The 22,485-nt window shown below is 41.9% G+C and overlaps 1 protein-coding gene across 2 annotated transcripts in view; it reads right to left on the reverse strand.

Annotated features, from left to right (window-relative positions):
* The window catches only part of kcnd2 (potassium voltage-gated channel, Shal-related subfamily, member 2), a 152,828-nt gene extending 130,575 nt beyond the window's left edge, over positions 1-22,253 (reverse strand). For both annotated transcript variants that reach the window (XM_061252365.1, XM_061252364.1), the window contains exon 1: positions 21,142-22,253. In XM_061252365.1, the coding sequence (XP_061108349.1) occupies positions 21,142-22,253 (1,112 nt within the window). The remainder of the gene's footprint in view (positions 1-21,141) is intronic.
* Positions 22,254-22,485: the final 232 nt, after the last annotated feature.

Here is a 22,485-nt window from a genome sequence, read left to right on the forward strand (position 1 = left end):
CCCCAGTCCCTAATCCAGTTTTTTTTCAGTTAGGGAAAAAAATCTGGTATTAAAAGAAAAAGCAACAAAGCTTGAATGTAGTTTTCAAACTTTTTGTGTTCTTTTAGTCTATTCTAAGTTTTTAATGTTCTTTGTTCAAGCACAAAATTTTAATTTACAGTGCATTATAGCAGCAGATAGTACTTCACATCTCAAATGACATGGCCTTGCATAGCTAGAACTGAGGGAGACATGCAAACATAATGCAATAATCTTTTCACAAGGATGAAAGACGTACTTTCACAATGTATCCAAGGACAGTGAAGTCTTGTTGTAAATTGCAGGTTGTGCGCCTGAAGGTTTTAATTCCGGCAGAAACTTAGTCACTGTGTTATAGCACTCCGAGACTAATTCATATTTGCTTTCTTTGTGAATGCTAATGCATCTACAGATGTCTACAGTGCTTAGGTTAACTTTATAGTATGGCGCCATGTCTGACGGATGTCATCTAATCACCACCCAGAACAATGACCATCCCCATAACTATGCAACAGGAACCAAATACATCCACAAGCATTACTCACCCACAGCTACATGACACCTGTCTCTATCTGAGGGATCATCAAATCATGAGAACAGCTAGTATTGCACCTCCCTCCAACTTTATCTGTGTCAGATGTGATGACCATCCAGTAGAACTAATTGTTCAGTTAATTATCCAGGAAAAGAAAACCAGGGGTTTGGATTCGAGGACAAGATTGGAAAGTAATTGGAATTGAAAGGAAATTAAACCAGAGAGCACTACAAGACATGATTCAAGATGAAACTGGCATACTATATGCTCATGTCAGTAGAAGACAGTGATCAAGCTTGTGTCAGCAGAACACAGTCATCAGGCTTGTGTCAGTAGAAGGCAGTCATCACACTTGTGTCAGTAGAAGATGGTGATCAAGCTTGTGTCAGAAGAAGGCAGTCATCAGCCTTGTGTCAGTAGAAGGCAGCCATCAGGCTTGTGTCAGTAGAAGACACCGATCAAGCTTGTGTCAGCAGAACACAGTCATCAGGCTTGTGTCAGTAGAAGGCAGTCATCACACTTGTGTCAGTAGAAGACAATGATAAAGCTTGCGTCAGTAGAAGGCAGTGATCAGGCTTGTGTCAGTAGAAGGCAGCCATCAGGCTTGTGTCAGTAGAAGACACCGATCAAGCTTGTGTCAGCAGAACACAGTCATCAGGCTTGTGTCAGTAGAAGGCAGTCATCACACTTGTGTCAGTAGAAGGCAGTCATCACACTTGTGTCAGTAGAAGATGGTGATCAAGCTTGTGTCAGAAGAAGGCAGTCATCAGGCTTGTGTCAGTAGAAGACACCGATCAAGCTTGTGTCAGCAGAACACAGTCATCAGGCTTGTGTCAGTAGAAGGCAGTCATCACACTTGTGTCAGTAGAAGGCAGTCATCACACTTGTGTCAGTAGAAGATGGTGATCAAGCTTGTGTCAGAAGAAGGCAGTCATCAGCCTTGTGTCAGTAGAAGGCAGCCATCAGGCTTGTGTCAGTAGAAGACACCGATCAAGCTTGTGTCAGCAGAACACAGTCATCAGGCTTGTGTCAGTAGAAGGCAGTCATCACACTTGTGTCAGTAGAAGACAATGATAAAGCTTGCGTCAGTAGAAGGCAGTGATCAGGCTTGTGTCAGTAGAAGGCAGCCATCACACTTGTGTCAGTAGAAGGCAGACATAATGCTTGTGTCAGTAGAATGCCATTGACAGGCATGGATCAGTAGAAGGCCATCATCAGGCTTGTGTCAGTAGAAGGCAGTCACCACGCCGATCCTATCTGTTTATTTCCCTCTTTCACACAGAGATCAATCACAGAATGCGGCAAAGGCCACCTCACTTTTCTACAAAAGCAATTGCCATTGTAACACATTATAACATATTCAAATCATATTACCTTTGTTTTTTATTCCTAAAAATGAAATGAAAGCTCAAACAGGACACAAACGTGTGACAACACCATCAGTACCCTCAGATTATAAATATACTGTCCATCTAACAAAAATGTTTTCAACACAAATATGGACTCGTGTCCATACACAACGCATACTCTCAACATATGAAATAAATTCACCATTCCAAAAAATCCAATTTAAAGCCAAATTATTTATATCAAAGTAATGCAAAGTCACAACAAAACTTTCAAAATTTCATTTCACAGAAACTAACAATCCCATATGGAAAAGCACTCATATTTTCCCAGTATTCATTCTGGTAACTTTACACAGTAGAATGTGTGCGGTTTTTGGCTGAAGTAGATGTTGATCAATGGGTGAAGTATAAGGCTGGGGGCTTTTTAAAAATAAAAAGGAGCAGAAGATGAAGAAAAGGAAGACTCTTGAAAAGATCTCTCCTGTGGCTTCAAGGCACATCAGGAAGAAAGGCAGTCTCGAGAGAGAGGCATTTTCAAAGGTACGCAGTCCAAGAGCCTCTGCTCAGTCTTATAGTCCTGCCTGCGAGATCAGCTATTATTTCTGAGCATTTGGCTTGCAGGCAAACACACTCCAATATTACTCAGATGTTATTGGCTGTTCTTTTCTCAATAAATCAGCGACACATGTGGGTTTATTAACCTCTGGACTCTTATTAACCTCCAAAGGCTCTCAATTCTTTGGACTGATTATGTTTATGACCAGGGATGTAGAAATGCTAGATTGACAGTTTTCATTAAGAGTCAACAACAATAATAAAAAAAATGCTTAGCCTACCAGAAAGGATTGAATCCTTGGAAGTTTCAATTAATGTTTTTGAAAGGAAAAGAAAAATTATATAGGTAGGTTGTATCTAGGGGAACCATACAGTAGAAATGCTTTCAGCTACAGGGAATTTTAATGGATGTTTGAGATGACACCATAACAGCCCTAAGTCTTGGTATCAAATTTTATTCCACATTCCAACACCATCATGTGAGATAGCATGCCATGAATGTTTAATGGGGCTCTTTTGAGTTATCCTGTGTTTGAGACTTTCTCACTCCAGTGATTTCTGATTGAACACAATGAGGAGGAGAGTTCAAGCCATGTGTTTATTCTGCTTTAATGGCACCTCATTGACATTCACAGCAAGCCCTGGATCAATGATCCTTTGCAGTCTCGCTATTATTTCATTTCCTGTATCCAGACGTGTATTGGGGATTCAGCTAAATGTTTGGAGCTGGATCTTGCTGAGTTGTCATAAATGACGACAGGAGTGCTGTGGAAGGAGATATGGAAAAATGAGTTCCGGTACATCATCAACAAGACTGTTTTCCCATTTATAATACAGGCAATAAATGCCCTTAAACAGGCTGAGCTAGCCAAAATCAGTCATTAAAAACATCACACCTCCTCCTTAACAGACAGTTCATTCTCTGTCTAAAAGAAAGGAACAGCACTGGCCAAGCCAATCGGGAGGCAAAAGGCAAGTCTTTGTAGTCTTTTTTAACCCCCATTAATTGCCCTCCAGAGCTTGCAATGACTCTGAAGTTTGGCATGGGCAGGCTTAACACCGTAACTCGAGTTGTCCATCAGATCATGTGAGTGACTATAATTGCTCCGTGGAGCAAATTCTGAGCAGTTTGCAGATAATAGACAAGCTTTACAAAACCTTTTCCTAGTATCACTGTTCATGAGCCTGGGAAACCAAGCCAGCATCCAAAGACAAATAATTATTCAATAACATAATGCATCCACAAAGAAAACAATGGCAAGCGTGTTTTTAACAACACTGAGCTGGACAGCAATGGAAGATAAGGCATCTACCGGACTGCAGAAATTATATTACAGTTGTAAATAGCTGAGTAGAAACAATTGCTGGCTTTCTGAGGCATGGGTAGATTTACAGACCATTCTTTTTCAATTCAGTCAATAAAATATATGAGCAAATTAATTAATTTGAAAACCATAACAGAACATTATGGGCACTTTTCAATGAAGGAATTGAATTTCAGTTTATTGGACCAGTGAATTGATTGGACTGAAATGCATGTGACCCCAACATAACTAGGTTTGGCAGTATTCAGTATACCTTTTAATTAAATCTTTGATACAATTTCATTTGTCCACATTTCTGTACGACTTTCCTCAATTTGAGGGCTTTTCTTCCCACTTGGGAATTTATTACCTCATGCTATTTTGCAGTTCCGGCATGGTGTTTGCCCTTTTACTTTTTTGCCCTTCTGTTACACTGTAAAGTGTCTTTGTGACACTCTCCAGTACAAAGGGTGATACTAATAAAATTGAATTGAACTGAACTTCCCTCCAACCAGGTAATCTGATAAAGACATGGACAATCAGGAGATAAGCCAGCAAAGAGGTCAATAAGCAATAAGCAGATAAATACTGTAGGAAAGGGACAGTCAGAACGAAAGGGAATTGGCCCTGGCCCCCAGGATTCTCACTTCACTTAGAACTTTCACTCAAAAAGCTTAAAGAACTTAAAAAGGAAACAGAACCATCTGAACTTAAAAGTGACTAAAGTTGGAAGTTCCAGTGTGTCACAACCAAGCTCAATTTCCCAACAAGCCTCACCTGATCATCTAGTCATGCATAAGCCACCCATATCCAAACTGTTCCAAAGAGGCCCCATGCTCATGTTCATGCCATGGCCACAACTTCAGGCCTTCTGTAGTGTCTAAGGAATGTCCTAGAATATCCTGAAGTGGACTTACTACTGTGCAGCCCATGTGAGTGGACTTTGACCAGCTCCATGTTTTTGGAGTGGCCTCCTCCACTGTTGTCTATGAGTAACCTCTGAACTTTCACAGTATCTTTCAAGTATTCCCTTGTGTGTTCCCAACAGAATTATCCCATGTGCCTGATGTGCCTTGCCTTCCCTAGGATTTGTCCATGACGGACCCCTCCTGTCAGTGGACAGGGATAGCAACCACAGGTTTGCTATCCCTGCTCCTGAGATTGCCAACTGAACAAGTATACAGTACATACAATGTATTCCTTTTAGCAATGAGCTACCCGTTTTGTGTTTATACTTCCAATACAAATGGAGCCTACTTATCTTCCTCTTCAAATTTGCACATGTATCCACAGGGTTCTTCCAAATTATTCATCACCCTGGTAATGCCATTTACACACAAAAGCAGCAATTATAATGTGTATTTGGAAATTAGTGCCCTCCATAATTCTTCACACCCTTGATAAAGGTGAGCAGAGAAGGTACTACATTTATTATGTAGAATGTGCAAACAGTACAGGCAATGAGCTTAATTTTATGCTAAAATAGGGAAATTATAGTCCTTTGTATTTTTGCATTAATACAAATTCTCAGAGATATTTTTTTTTACAAGCAATGTTTTTCCCCAAAAAGAAATACAATAGAATTATTAATACCTGCTGTTTTCAGTACTGCGTGCATCCTTATAAGAAAACGTATGTCCATAGGGGGACATACATCTGACCATTCTCTCATGCAGAAACGTATGACCCTTCAGATCCATTGGTGTGTGCTGACTGCTCTCTCACAGATCTCATACAAACCACACATTTCAATCGGGTTCAAGTTCAACGTCCATTTCAATGGAGTAATTTTATGGTCAGTTAACCACATCTTGGTTGAATTTAAGGTGGTTAAATTTCAGACCATCTAACTGAAAGATCCATCTGTCTTGGCACTACAGTTGAGCAAGAAACAAAATTGGATAAGTTTTCCCACTCATAATTTGGGATCCCGTAAAAGCACTCATCAGGGGAATCACTATGGTGTTTTCATTCATAAAACAATAACACAAACACAGATGTTCTCACACACCTACAAAAGATAAATAACTAGGCCACTGCCACTGGTCTCTTGGGACAATTGTAAACTGATGACAAATGCAGGCCACACACAGAAATGGACTGTTATTAATTTTAGCAGCACAAAAGCTGAAAAATATTAACTTCCAGCTCACGTCTTGGTCGAGGGCATCATAAACCGGGGAATCTGACAAGAGCATTGTCCTACTTTTCGCAGGTTAATTAAGCTGTGGTACACATAGAGTTGTCAGGCATCACAAAAATGTACATAATCCAATGAACAATTCCTTTCCTTAACCTTGACATTTCAATCGTAAAACACATTAGCGATTCATAATCCAGAATTCACATTCAATTGAATATGTTTTAGCTGCAATATAACAAATGTATAATACTGCAACCGTTCTATTGGCTCACTGTGTTTAATTAACAGATGTCTTCTCAAATTATCTGAATATGAACAATGAGAGAGAATGTCTTATTCACTATGAATGTGAGATCATTAAACAATACAGAACTATTCAACTTAGATTGAAATTCTGCCAACATATATAAACTCAGGACAAACTATTGTGGGTATGTTTACTTGTCAGTCTCAAACCACACCTAACAGTGGTTGCACATACTATTATTAACAGCAGGGGACCTGAAATGAGTAAGAACTTGTTCCAAGTATTTCATCAGTTGAAGTCCATCCATCCATCCATCCATCCATTATCTTAACCCGCTTATCCTGAACAGGGTCGCAGGGGGCTGGAGCCTATCCCAGCATACATTGGGCGAAAGGCAGGAATACACCCTGGACAGGTCGCCAGTCCATCACAGGGCACACACACCATTCACTCACACACTCATACCAATGGGCAATTTAGACTCTCCAATCAGCCTAACCTGCATGTCTTTAGACTGTGGGAGGAAACCGGAGTACCCGGAGGAAACCCATGCAGACACGGGGAGAACATGCAAACTCCGCACAGAGAGGCCCCGGCCGACGGGGATTCAAACCCAGGACCTCCTTGCTGTGAGGCGGCAGTGCTACCCACTGCACCATCCATGCTGCCCCAGTTGAAGTCACATATACTTAATAATTTTGTGTGTAACCACTGCTGGCATTGTTTAAGTATATCCGATGATTGATTTTTGAGTGTAAATAATGTTTTGAAGGTGATGTGTTTGGTTTTTTATTTCAGAATTAGACTATGGGAGAGCATTCTTCCCTGCGGTCATTGCTATTGCTGCATGGACAGGTGAAGTGTCTGTGAATGTCAGGCGGTGAGGAGCTTCTCAGAGATGTTTAAAACATGAGGCCACCTTCCTATACCACCTCAGCAAAGGCAGAGGACCTTGCCATGGGTTTTTTCCCTTGTCATCTCATATTGCCTTTAACAAGGGTAAAGGGGGAAAAAAAAGCTTAATCTTATCTTTGAGGGATAAGCCCTAGCCTTGCCTGTATTGAAAAGGCAGGAAGAGCGATGCGTACTTAAGGAAGGCTTTACTGAGCATGGCAGCAGAGGAGGATTTTTTTCCCTCAGAGTCAATAATGTATAATGAGATATTTGAACTATTCTCTACTCCTTATTGCTTGGCTATTAAAAGTATGCTGAAAAAAAGCCTACAGGAAATAAAATACAATTAAGTGGTGCTTTTCTTGCTTTCCTGTAAGGTGTCTGTGACATCATCTCTGTAAAAAAACTATATACAAAGAAATTTCAAATCAAGTTAATGGTCGATTTCATTTTTTGTTAAATACATGACGAAGAGTTGATAAGGGCGATTTTCATATCAAAAATGTTTGTCAGTATGATTGTATGAAACAAATTAAATTTGCTCAAGCATTATTCCATTTACATTTTTGTCATTTGGCAGACGCTTTTAATCCAAAGCGATTTACAAGTGCATAGGTTCTACCATAAGTCAAAGCATCACATCCAGAACTAGGAAAACACACATGGAATGCTGTTCTAAACATAGTCGTCATCATAAGTGCAACATTTTTTTTTTTTTTTTTTTTTTGGGGGGGTTAGACAAGGATAGGGATATCAGAAAGGAGGGGCGGGGGAAATCAGGAGGGAGGACTAAGGTAGAGTTTGAAAAGGTGGGTTTTGAGTCTGTGTCAAAATAGGGGGAGGGATTCTGCTGTCCTGACAGTGGTAGGCAAGTCATTCCACCACTGAGGAACCAGAACGGAAAACAGGCATGAACGTGCAGCTCGACCGCCAGGTGCACGCAGAGAGGAAATTATTGGATTGTGTGAAGGAGGTATAGATTATCTGTGTCCTAGAGCAGACTTTCAACATTGAGAAAGTCATTGAGATCTTCAGGTATGTCCTACCTCCTCCCTGAGCATTGGCAGTGTGAACGTACATTATGCTAAAAGGACAAATAAACAGACTTGATGATTCTAGAACTAACCATGAACACAATAATTATCATGAACAGCCTTTAAAAGCACAATACACTGGGACTGTTTTTTAAGAATTTCCACACTTATCGTGAATACTGTATCTTAAGAGCCATAGATGAAAAATAATGTTTCCAGAATGCCCACTGGGATTATAGATACAAAATATGCTAATACATACCCAATTTTCCTTTGGCATGAATAGAATCTGGACAAAGAATTAAGAATTTAATGAAATATTTAAGTACCAAAGCACTTAATAATTTTATAGCATGAATTTAAAATGCAGGAACAAAATGTTCAGAAGTTTTTTTCTGCCGAAAATCAAAACAAATCTCTCAAAGTAAAGGAGTAAATCTGTCTGCCCATAATTTTTTGGAAACCATGCAGGTGAGCACACGCTCAATTGCCCACTCATCAGAATGGAGAAAAGACATTTTTGTGACCAGAAGCATACTTCTCACGGTCCGTTGGCCCTAACCCCAAACTTTCACTCGCTTTTTCGCATTTTCACACCTGACATTCAACATCGGCAAGGCTGTTACCCGTGCTACACTCCATTTAGCCTCAGATCACAAAGAGAAACAAGACAACACATCACACTGCTGTGAGAAATTCACCTCGACAGGGGAAAGGAATGAGAAGGTTTTCGCTGAAAAGGCCGACGGTTAATAAAAAGATTATGGAAAAGCACACGGCACACGCCCGTGGTCCCTGTCCGATTAATGCATTCCGCAGAAGTCGGCTCGCAGAACTTAATGCGAATGTGTTCGGATAGCAGCTTTAACAAATGGAAGTCTCTCTTTCTCTCCCTCTCTCTCTCTCCTTTCTCCATCTCTCGCCTTAAATCTGATGATAGGTTTGAGGTGCAGTCGGCGCAAGTGATATTTGCTCTTAAGATTAATCCGTAGCAGGGGTCATCTCATATCACAAAGGTCATTTTGAACCTACCGCAGACACTGTGAAGGTAGTGGCTCCTCTCATGAAAAAAGGAAAACTATATATTTCACAGAGGCCTATAAATGTCTAGTGCATCTGAGGTACAGTAATGTATGAGCGAGAAACACATTTATATGCTGATGAATACATGAGGAGGAACATAGGTTTTCCTGTAAGGGCCTGCTCACTCAGCACACCCATCATCACCTCAGGCCCTGATCCCTTCCCTCTGAGGCCAGTTATTCAAACAGGAAGTGATGCGAACATGTGTTCCTAGAGTGGCGACATCTGTACGCTCGTTCTCCCGCAGAGCAGTAGGGGGGTTTCGGCTAAATAAACAAAGACAATAACCTCTAGGAACCCCCCTCGGAATTACTGTAGGTCCCGCTGACTTTGGATTCACTGAGGAATCCTGTGATGTATCAGCGAGAGAGATATGTACAGTATATATGTTCTCGAGAAGCCGAATCATCCTGTTTTGACACCCGTCCTCTTTCTCCAGATGTACACCTGCCCGCCGGGTCTTAATCCCCGGCCTCTGCCCTCACGTCGACTGGAACAAAATTGATCCAACACTGAAAAAACAAGAGAATGCCTCCATTTCCAATGCAAGGGGCTTTAATAATTAAACACGCTATACAGTATTTGCCCTGTGCAAGCCGCTCCAAGCCGCCCTTCCCCGATTCCCTCCATCTCTCTTTGAGAATTACCACATCGGCTTCCCTGCTCAATAATGCATCGGGTTACTTGTGCTGCCGCAATTATTTGAACCATTCGAGGTTATAATCCTGCCATTCAGATCAGCGGGGAGAAAACACACAGCTTACTAGTGAGGATGGATGATCGGGCACGCTTCAGAGAGCGAGTATAATGTCCTTCGCTGTAAACTGGTGAGCGCTGGCACAGCTGGCCTGGCATGTGTGCATAAGCACAGCTGCTACATCTAAGAGGACGTTCAGTGACTACACGATAGAAGTCTGCCTGGCAAGATTCAGCTCCTATGGGCATACCGCATTCTTAATCACACGCCAGTAAGCTGTGTCAGTATGCCAATATGTATAATATACCACTGTGTTGCAGGGTTACACTTCGGTATATACAGAGGGAGCATTTACTGTACAGTATACATTACATTACATTATATTATTGGCATTTGGCAGACGCTCTTATCCAGAGCGACGTACAGTTGATTAGACTAAGCAGGAGACAATCCTCCCCTGGAGCAATGCAGGGTTAAGGGCCTTGCTCAAGGGCCCAACGGCTGTGCAGATCTTATTGTGGCTACACTGGGATTAGAACCACCGACCTTGTGTGTCCCAGTCATGTACCTTAACCACTACACTACAGGCCGCCCCTGTATGAGTATACCTTTAGGCACTGCTTTGTGTATGCTTACGTGTTGCTTAGTTGATGACCACTGAACTCATGTGCAATGTCGTTCCAATGATAACACAGCACAGTCACATTCTGGTCCCGGTGAAATAAATTCATTTTATTTTGCATTGTCAACCCTGCGTTGGCTAAAGGCTGCATTCTCCCCCCGAGGATCTTAAAGTTTACGGCCTCTGCTGATGTTCCCTCAGGCTGTGCAGTCGTTTCTGGCAGAAAAGCAGCCTTGCTGCATGTGGGAATCTGAAAACAACAATGGCAACCACATGTGTGGTTCCCCTCGGTGGGGTTTAAATAGATTCCCTCTCTGTTAATGGCCGCAAGAGTCATATTTTATTACCATTTCAAAAGATCTGTAGGTGGCATCATAAAAGTTTTTTTTCCCCCCTATGTGGAGTCAGTGCTGCACTGTATATCACAAACCGCACAGACAGCACCCCTGCAGAGAAATACATTAAATTAATTTATTTGGTGTAATTCGCTTGCAGCTAAAATCATTAGGAAATCAGAGCTTCTCAAATGGCCCACATGTGGAGGGATGAGGGGTGAAAATTGTACGGAAACAATCTCAATTATAAGATAATCAAATCAAGTAAAACCAAGGGAAATCAGCTCTCCCAGATAGAAGCCCTCATTACACACAGAGAGGGCTTATTTAGTTGGTGGTCGGTGAGTGTCCTGCCCAGCTGAAGGAGCTGTATTCGCTCTGCTCTATTTCAGGATATTTAGGAGCACATAATTCATTTCCCACAATACATGTGCTTTCCAGAAACAGTCCGACAGGGATATTACACAGTCATGCCAACATTAATAGAATATCGCTCTCGCCCCTGTAAATGTAGTTCCTTGTGTCGCTGGTGTTATGATGGAAAAAGTTACTGTTTTCTGTAGTCTTCTAGTATCAGAGCTGTTGACAGGTTATTGAAGATATGAAAATAATGTTCATATCTGTCAATACAAACATTCTACACTCCACAAGTGGAGACACATCTGTTGATTAAGTGACTGCCTGAAACCATGTTAGAGACAATTAATTATGACAACCATGTTCAATGCAATTGAAACCAGATTTCTCACAGTTGTTATTTTTCTCATCTACTATTTTGTGTACACTTACATAAGAGTAAATGTTTTTATATTAAGGAAGGGATATTCACTTATTAATTTACGCGATGAATAAATATGAGTCAGTCTATCTTCTGCGTAGAATGGTAAGCAATTAGCTTTTAACGACACTGCTGCTGCACTTTCCGTGGGAGTAACTGATGTTCTGTCAGATCTGTTTTGCTCGCTGTCCCGGGTCCGTATATATAAAATGTCTTGGAGTATGGATGTAGGTCTAGGATCAGGATTAGCTTATAACCCTTTGACATAAAGCTGACATAACACTGTCATACACATTACACATTGTGTGCACAAATTAGTGAATGAGAAGCATCAGTTGTACAGCGCTTTGGATAAAGGCGCTATATAAATGCCATCCATTTACATAACAGCTGTCACAAAATGGCATAACAGGTTGTCAGCTTACTGCATGTCAAATTACATTTAATCTATTCGTTTATATGACAGGGACAGTGCACATTAATAACATTTCTGTAAATGCAGCAGTTAGCCAGGAAGGCTCATGTTGATCTGCAGTCACTAGGCTACATGTTTTGGCTGTGGGAAGGGAACCGGAGTGCTCGGAGGAAACCGGGAGAGCGAGAACGTGGACGCTCCCCAGAGAGGACCCAGCCAGGATCAGAACATCCTCTGTGTGAGGCAACAGTGCTCACCACCACTGTGCCACCCGTCGAGTGTCAGGACATTTACACATACAAGTGCTGGCAGTTGTGTCCTTTTACATAAGCTGAAATGATCAGTTATGCCATCTTGTGACAGCTGTTATGGCATGTGTATGCCTGTGTTATGTCAGCCTTAAGTCAAAGGGTTCAGGTAAAGTGTTACCGAGAGAGAGACAGCCTGATCCTGAACCTCACTCCTGCCCTCAGGCTCTATGTGAATACAGGCCCTGCTTTCAACTGCATTGTACGTGCATCGAATAGAAAGTGATGGACATTATATATCATATACACGACCACTGCATAGGTCTCACACACACACACGCACACGCACACACTAAAGGCAACAGTAGAAATGATGTCTCTGGAAAGTGCTCAAGGAGTCATCTCTTCATTCTACAGTATGTACGTCTGCTTTGAATATTTAGCGGTGGTTCTTGGACATCTTGGGTGTGCGGACACACAGAACATCATGTACAATGAGAATGGAACAAAATTGCAGCCATCGGTAAGGACAGAAGCAAACTGGCTCCGTGTCATCGAATCTGCAAATGAACACGATTGTTCTGTACTTTCCACACATTATATAATGCTGTGCAGCTTGAACAGTAACTGAAAGAAGGGATCCTGAAAGAAAGCCACATGCTTCATCATGGTTTTCAACACAGATTGATCAAATATTCATTCATATACATGCATATACTTATGAGAAAACAGAGAGTGATGTGTGATGATATGGGCTAATTTGGGAATTGGGATAATGATGAGGCATCCATTAGATTAGAGCAGAGATGTAATTATGTACATCCTTATGTGACTCCAGGGTATATCCCTACCAGAGCTTCGTTTGAGCACAGAGAATGTAAACAAAATGCACACAGACAGCTCATTGCTAGCTCGATGTTCACAGGAGACATTCCATGTCACGTGACCACAATCGTATGGGACATCTGACAGAGATGAAGTGGGGCAGTGAAGAAATTGATTGAACTTCTCTCACCAGGAATGGATATGCAATTGTGTCAATTGTGTTTTTTTTTACTTCTGCGTTTACTGTTTACTATAATTGCTCTGTTGTGCTCCAGTTGAAAGTGTTTGTTAAGCTCGTGCCCAGTGGGAGGGCAGGTAGCACTTGACACCTTGTAAGCAAGTTTCAATAGAATGTCTTTTGTAGGCTGATAGCACTGCTAAGCACCCAGACCACATTTTGTCGCCTAAACCTTAAATACAGGATCTCCTAGGAGTTGGTAAGCAATACACAGAAGAAAAGGGTAGAACTTCTATCACAAGGAACGAGATAAGTAGATGCTATTAACCTGTCTTAGGTTTATTCTTTATGCATTAAAATAGCTCTTCCTCCTTATTACCTGCTCCAGTTAAGTGTTTTAAGCATGCTAAGCTAGGGCCATCTTGTAAGCCAGTTTCAATAGACTAACACTCTTGTGTTAGCTAATAAGGCTACTAAGCACTTACCCCTCCACCTGCTACTGCACACAATAAGCTTGTTAGCATTAGCACACATTATTAGTGAATCATTAGTAGTAATATATCTTGACCTCAGCCTCTCTACCGTAGCAGCGCCGTGCCTTGGGTGTGCTAAGACAAGGGAGATCCACAGAGGAAGAACAGAGGAAGGAAACCGCCCTTTTGTCAACTCATTGCTATCATTTTTCATTTTCTATTTCACTCTCTTTCAAGGATTTATATAACCATACCATGCGCTCCATTTCTATCCCTGTCATCTTTTCTTGTCAGTTCCGGGGCTATCCACTTTGTCAACATACTGAAACTAGCCTCGTCTCTTCCCCTAGGCCTCCCTATACTCCGGCCATCATAGAGTGCCGAAAGCTGACTGAGTTAGTCTCAGCAGATGCATCCATCCTGTCTCATCACCCTACAGAAGATGGCCGCTCCCTCTCAGCGGTGAACAGCGCCACTCTCCCAGGCTTTCAGGGCTGTGGTGGGTCAAGTTTGCTCCCCTCACCTAAGTGTACATTTGTTATTCCTCTCTCACACTGGTCTGTCTCTCCTTCTGAATTCCACCCAGGCACCATAAGGGTAGCCACCTACCCTAACCCTGCTGATATTGTTTATCACTGCTCCCCAGTTCCACTCCCAGATTTTTTTAAAGAGTTGCATCCCCTAGCTAGCAATAGCCATGTCTCTGCTTGAGCTTGCTCCATAACTAACCTTTCTGCCAACCCACTCCATGTTTCTGACCATCACTTTGTTTCCTTCTCCACCCTCTCTGTGCTAACAATTCTAGCTGGCTCACGGCACATCATCTCTCCTTCCCCCCCTCTTACCCTGCTCCCACCTCTCTTTCTCCTCTAGACTCCTTTCTCTCTTTCCACCACCATTCCCGGAGTCTCATCCTCCTTTAGTGTTTCCTTTAGTGTTTCTCCTGCCGTACTCTAGATCTGCCAGCCTGTCTCCAGCTGCTCCTTCGACGTCAGAAACCTCGCAAAATAGCCTTGGGCCACTGAGAGAAGGAGGCAAAATGGTGACCTGTCGGATGACCTCTCCCAAATCACCATCTCTGCTCACCTAGCTGACATGCCCACTAGCTAAATATCTCAGAGCAAATGTGAACATGCAAGAGTTCTGGACTGCGATCGCCTCGCCCTTATCCTGCTCACTCGTAGTCATACTCCTTCATAAGGTGCTCATATTCCTCCATATAGTTTGTGGACAACCTTCCGTGTTACTCTGCACACCCAGGCTACAGTATTTCCCTATCATATGGCCATCTATAGTCCCCTCACCGCACCACAGAGCCAGTCTACATCATTCCCTTATTCTATATAAAGCCAGACCAGGCTATTTTATTATTACTGCAAATAGCACATGGAGAAGCTCTTCAGATGACCTGTGTTGCCCTCTTGCCCTTAAAGAACTGCTGACCAGTTTCCTCCAGCATGTGTGTATTAATTAAGCCCTTTCCGCGTACAGTCATTTTGTAAAAGTTTAGCTTGATCGCCTTTTAAAGGGGTCCGGGAACCCTTACATTAAAATGGCTTTCGGGAAATTGGCTCAGTTTTCCTTCGTTTTAGTCTCTCTGGAAAATGTCCATTGTGCAGAGTCATATTTCTAAATGGCACAAAAATAAGTATCAATACAGTGATCAATTGATTCGATTGATCAGTCTATAACTCATTCTTGATCCTCTATAGTCCTGGAGGACCATAGGGTATGCTGATTTTCATTCCAAGCACAATTTAAATCCCAATATTTTAACAAGCTGTCAATTTTCCTAATTACACTGTAATGTTTTGAGGGATTATTTACCCTCTTAGGTGAGATTATGTCATCTATGCCGTGAAGTCTCATATTCACATTGTGCTTATTGTGCTATACTATCCTGTAAAAGATTACATAATGAATGAAAAAACAGAATAATTAGAACAAGAACAATAATGAATGTGCTCAGCCATATAAGGCTTATAACTGGTGAAAGTGTGAACATCTGGCCACTAAAACAAACCATCTGATCAACAATGAAGAATTCAAATATATAGGAAATGACAAGCCAAACCTGAATTGTGTGAAGTTTAGGAAAAAACGAATAATGAAAGAACAACAATGAATGTGCTCAGCCATCTTAATTGAGCAAGAGATTGGCTGTAGCAAAGGTCAGCATACCACTGGCATCTCCAGGACAGAGAACCAACACTCTACAGCCAGAGTTTTCAAACTCAATCCCAGGCACCCAAAGTGGAGGCTGGTTCTCTCTCCTTCCATAATCACAACCTCTGACTCATAATTGTTCATTGTTCCTATTTAGACACCGAATTACAATTGTATGATAATTTACCCTCTTGAGGTCACATTATGTCAGACTGTGCGATGCACACCAAGAATGATGTTTCATATTCATAGCCCAGGGGGTTTTAATGAGTCAGGCTACCTAATACATTACTGTCCTGTAGTGTGCTGTACAGTGAATGATTTCTTTAAAGTGTTCATTTTCAATTATTATAGATTGAATTATAGATCGAGTGGTGATATCGCCACGGTCTTAATTGCTGAACATGTTGACACCTGGTCACTAGACTAGACTAAAAAAAAAAGAAGACTTAACTGCGAGCAAATTAGTAGAAAATCATGCTCCAAATCAAATACATTTTAAACAGTGTTAATTAATCAGGATATTGGCTGTAACACAAACCAGCATACACAGTAGTTTCCCCAGGACCATGTTTGAATCACTATTCTATAGCACTAATCTATATCCCTTCAGCCCCTGTATAGTATTGGATAGTGATGGTGAAGGGAATCGAGAAAACAAACATGAGTTTGAAGCTACGTCAGTTACAGACGCGGCAGATGTGTGGCAGATGGAAAGAGGTGGATTCACAGGTCGATCTCTTATACATCACACAATCCAGAAAAAAATATTTCCACAAAGGATGTGCTCATGTTTAATGGATAGGAATTTCCTTAAAGATGGAAAACTGATCGATTTTGAGTTCCGGGTCATGCAGGGAACAAAGAAAAGAGAGGTGAAAAATCCTGTTACTCCCAAAATGTCTTCTAGCTTACTGTCAGATTACTGTCAGATAGCCATCAAAATCACCGCTGATCACAGCAGGGATCAATAAGCAGGGAACTGGCACAGGAGTAAGAGAAACGGAGGGCCCTAAAAACACCAGATTCTCAGAAATAAAGGGACTAAAAGTGCTGAAAAAGGTACAAAAGCTTGTCACAGGGGCGGTACCCTATAGGTGCATGAAATCGTACCCCTTGTCATTCGATTAATAATGAATTTGTACATTTTTTGTTTCTAAAAGGTACTTATTCATACCCAAATGATCAGTATTGCACCATTCAGGGTACATTTAGGAAATGTGTTCCTTAAAGAACAAAAACGTACCTCCACTGTCCCCTTATTTCCGAGAGTCCATATGACCCTGGAGGGGAGACAGGGTCAGAGGACATATCAGTAAGACTTTGTGCACTGTCAGCCGTTAAACTCCCCTGATCCTCTACATTAGCAGCCCATCCTTCACACAGCTAGTCTTTAATGTCGACAGCTGCTCCTTCATTAGATGCAATTTGACAGTCTGTAGGCCAATTAGGAGGCAGTGGTTTAAATTGGACCAGACACATTTACAAAAATCTGAGAAATGAATCAATTAGGAGCGCCCGGGGCAGCAGAAGGGTTAATCAGTGGCGTGGGTCGACACACTTTCTCTCTTCTTCAGGACTGCTTGGGCCCTAGATACCACGGACTTTAAAAGGGCTTTCAACAATGGTGCTGTAACTACAGCGCACTTGTAGTCAACGTGCGGGCACAACAGACCTTGTGAAAGTAAGCACAAAAGAAGAACTGCGAGCGGACATTGTTAGATTAGCAGCACACAGAACGACCATTCCATTCATGCCGCTTTGTGACAGACGCGCCTCATTTCTACAGTGCAGCTGTGCACAAAAAAGTGTGACACAAAAAAACAGTAATGATTTCAAGGCGTCTTTGGTTCGCTTTTTCACAACATGAAAATAAGGCATTTGGGCATCCAAGAGCTTTGCACGCATAACTCAAGTATTTCACTGGGTAGCATGTTGATTAGGTTATGACATTATGGGCCAGCTTCACAGACACAGATCAAGCTTAGGCCTGGACTAAATTGAGTTTTGTGTTGAGCAATTCTATTCCAAATCTAATTTAGTCTATGGCTAGGCTCAATCTCTGTCTGTGAAAGTGGCCCAAAATGTTTGCACATTTTAAACCTCTATATTTAAATGAATATCCACAACAATGTGTTTTTGCCGTATTGTAACATCTTAATTGAAGATATATAATCAGATTTGCTGCCTGAAAGAATCTCCAGTTCAATTGTTTGATCACACAACATCAATTTCATCTTCATTCCCTCATTTCATTGATTATTCAGACTTATCGACTCCCGGGGTCCCTCTGGCATCACAGCAGTCAAAAATAAATGATAATCAAATTATATTGAGACTGTTCCAGGTGAGAAGTTATAGCACATAAAATAACACAAATTACTTTCTGCTGCCAACTAAACAATCGGCAGGCCAAGTGCCTAGAGACACTGTGCTGTTAAAGGTAAGCCATTTCCTGCACCTCCCCTGTGTCCTCAGAGAGCTGTCTATAGAAATCCCTGCCAAGATAAAATAAGATAATATAAATCCCTGTCTCGTGACTCGTAGCGATGTAATGACACGCTAATACACATTTTAACAAAGGCCACATTCAATCTACGAGAGGGCGCTACAGGGGGAGGCAGTGCGCAACTAGTCATCATTTGTCTGTGGCAATTCTATAGGACATGCTCCATGATTCTGCCCACAGCCCGGCCATCTTAAAGAGCACATACCTTTACAGACAGGGGATCTTAAAAAGCACATACCTTTACAGACAGGCCATCTTAAAGAGCACATACCTTTACAGACAGGGGATCTTAAAAAGCACATACCTTTACAGACAGGCCATCTTAAAGAGCACATACCTTTACAGACAGGCCATCTTAATGTGCACATACCTTTACAGACAGGCCATCTTAATGTGCACATACCTTTACAGATAGGGGATCTTAATGTGCACATACCTTTACAGATAGGGGATCTTAAAGAGCACACACATTTACAGACAGGGGATCTTAAAAAGCACATACCTTTACAGACAGGCCATCTTAAAGAGCACATACCTTTACAGACAGGCCATCTTAATGTGCACATACCTTTACAGACAGGCCATCTTAATGTGCACATACCTTTACAGACAGGCCATCTTAATGTGCACATACCTTTACAGATAGGGGATCTTAAAGAGCACACACATTTACAGACAGGGGATCTTAAAGAGCACACACATTTACAGACAGGGGATCTTAAAGAGCACATACCTTTACAGACAGGCCATCTTAGTGTGTACATACCTTTACAGACAGGGGATCTTAAAGAGCACACACGTTTACAGACAGGGGATCTATCTCTGAGGGAGGCTCGAAACACAGCACTGCTTCAGTCACACTGTGACTTTTAATTCACCTCATTACGTTCAGTCTGAATCAAAGATCTCATACTACATGCAAGCCGTCATGTGTGCAGAATAAATGGATCCATGGAAATTCTCCAATTTCTGGTGCAATTGCCTATAAAGTGCAGCATATATTATTGACACTAACCTTGGTCTATATGCTAAGCTGATTCTTTGCAGTACTTCAGGCATTGACATTGAATCACAAAATAGGGCATTTCCATTTCAATCAGTTTGCACAGTTCCAAAATTCCATTAATTTGAATACCTGCAATCACCACTGGTGTTGTAATACTGGCCTCAAATTACAGACATTCTCCAAGAACATGTGTCAGAGTGAAATATAAAAAATGAAATATTACATTTTCAGGTTTTATTACTCACGCAAAAAGCCTATTTTCCCCCATAAATGATTACTCTTCATTAAGCTGGAAGGTGTATAAGGCGACATAAATATAGCAAAAATGGATTTGCTTACAAGTACATTGAAAGACAGGTAGGGTTGATTGGTATTCCTTCTTTTAACCTTATCAGGGCTGTTTTCCCCCTAATTCAACATTAGTTCAATGGTATCATCATGTTATTAAATAAGGGCTAAGATATGAGATAGGAGAAGCTAATGATGGCTATCTTTTGACAGATTAAGGAGGACTACAGCGGAACGCAGAAATCATTCTAGTACCAGCGCTGCAGCTGTCTGCATTGAAGTTGTATCATCATTTAGAGCTTTGCCTGCAGAATTAGATCGAGCATTATTCCGAATGCTTGGCTCACGATACAGTGATTAGCTCTCTGCCGAGTTTGGGGAGTAATTGCATTCTCATATTGCCATTATCAAACCTGACAGCCAAGACATATTTCAACACAAATTGCCACAAACGAGTCGTGGGAATATATCACGCCAATATTCTTGCCCAACCGCAGCTACACAGCTGATTAACATTTGTAACGATTTCCGACCATTTCCGTGATAAATCCGTTCAGCACATCCCTGAAAACGGAAAACCTGTTGTAACACAAACATGAGCTTTGGTCAGAGCAGCAGTAGCCAGCAATAAAACACATTGAGACAGACATGGTCGGGCAGCGTAGCTTAACTGTAGGGACTGCGGCCTGAGTACCCCCAACACTCATTAGAGGACAAGGACAACAGGATTCAGAACCTTGGAGAGTTCCCCTCTTGGGACACGCAGGCGGAAAGCAGGCATACCCTTCACTGAACAATAACTTATGGGTGCATACGCAACAGCCATAGTAAATAATTGTAGTGACTGTAATTTAAAAAATAATTTATTCATGCGACATCAACACAATGGGCATGTGCTAATCACAAAACCGTTAAATTAAAATATGTAAGATGTCAATAATAATAATAATAATAATAATACTAATAATACTAATAATACTACTAATAATAATAATAATAATAATAATAATAATAATAATAATGGGAGTAGTCACGACAAAAGTCCATCAATTAGACACTAACTGTGAACACTAGTTGTCGGCTGTACCTGACAGACTTTCTGCGAGTTCTGTGGAACTTTGCTCATTTGCACATACACTTATAAACAAATAAATAATCAGAAAAGGCTGTTGGCCGTCAGATATGTCTTCAAATTAGTTCTAGGAGCAAAGCTTGGTGGTGACACTTGAGCCTCTTATCGAATTCCGACGTATTTGTATCATGTCTGCCAGTGCTTGGAACGTGGTAATGTACGTCAGTGTTCTCGGCGAAGGCGTGTTGTCATTGGGCGCTTGTGTAGGCGCTCTACTACAACAACAGTATCCAAAAAGAAAACCAATTGCTTCCTTGGAAACGAAGAAGAGGTGTTAGTTTAACATATTGGCGACTATATCACTTACCCTAGCGTTGTCATGGTGACAATGGTGTACCAGAAAGCTGCGGGGATACTGGTGAACTTGCTGGCTGAAGATCCTTTCTCCGCGTAGAACATCACCGTGGCGAAAATAATGATGGCCATTGTCAGAGAAAAGAGCAGGAATCCTAGTTCAGACGCACAACTCTTCAGAGTGTAACCCAGGATACGCAGTCCGGCTGAATGGCGGGAGAATTTAAAAATCCGAAAAACACGGAACACTCTCAGGGTGACGAAAGCCCCACTCACATCCTCGTTGTCTGTCATAACCAGGCCAATATAGTAAGGCATGATTGCAACCACATCGATGATACTCATTACACTTTTAACAAACTTGTATCTACTTGGCGCTGCGATTAGACGCAACATGTATTCGACTGTGAAGATCATAACGCAGGCGGTATCCAGGCAGAAGAAGGCCAACGCATAGCGCTCTCCGCAGGACACCTCCTTGATGCCCCTAGGTGAGGTCCCACAAGGCACCGTCTCCACGACGTTGGCCATGACAGAAACCGCAATGAAAAATCCAGTGACATAATAAAATACAAGTGCCATTGTGCTGGTGTGTGGGTTTTCAAAAGCCCGCCACATAGACTCCCGAAAGGTCATATGAGCTGGCGCCAAATCATTCTTGTTTTCACTGTCTTCGTCATCTTGAATTCTTTCCGCATTCTCTCGCCGGCGGTCTTTGTACTCTTCGTAGCAACAGTCCCCGATAATTTCAGGTATTATCCCAAAGAACGCCAGCTCTTCGTCGTATGCAGAAATGCATTCATGCCGTGGGTAATGCAGTTTGCCTGTGCGGTAAAAATTGAGAATGTGTCGGAATATGTCTGGGTCTCGATCAAAAAAGTACTCATTAGTTTCTTCATGGAAAAAGAAATCTCGCTCTGTGCTTCCGAGTAGAGTGTCCGGGTACCGTTCCAAAGTATTCCGCCAGGTCTGAAACCTTGTCCCACTGACATTAAGGATAATGAGTCCGTCTTGTGTTCTCCTCTTCTCCCTGGGGGGTGTGGGCATAGGTGCGCTTGCCACGGGCATCCATCCTATGGCTGCCGCCCGGGCGAAAGGAAGCCAAGCCGCGACTCCGGCTGCCATGCTGACCCGCTCTTGGAAACTCCTGCTGAAGCAGAGATCTGTTCCTTCTTTGACAATTAAACTGCCGCAAGGCGACGAAAGGACATCTACAGAAACAATGCAAACCCAAAATATATCAATTCAGATTATATGTAGACGTTCAGTAACGAGAGCATACCGTTCCAAGACTATAGGGTACGTGGGCGCACTTGGCTACATCACGTGAGGTAAAGTGCAAGAAACATTGTGCACA

Source organism: Conger conger, chromosome 8 (assembly GCF_963514075.1).
Source record: "Conger conger chromosome 8, fConCon1.1, whole genome shotgun sequence".
In the NCBI taxonomy this organism is placed as follows: Eukaryota; Metazoa; Chordata; class Actinopteri; order Anguilliformes; family Congridae; genus Conger; species Conger conger.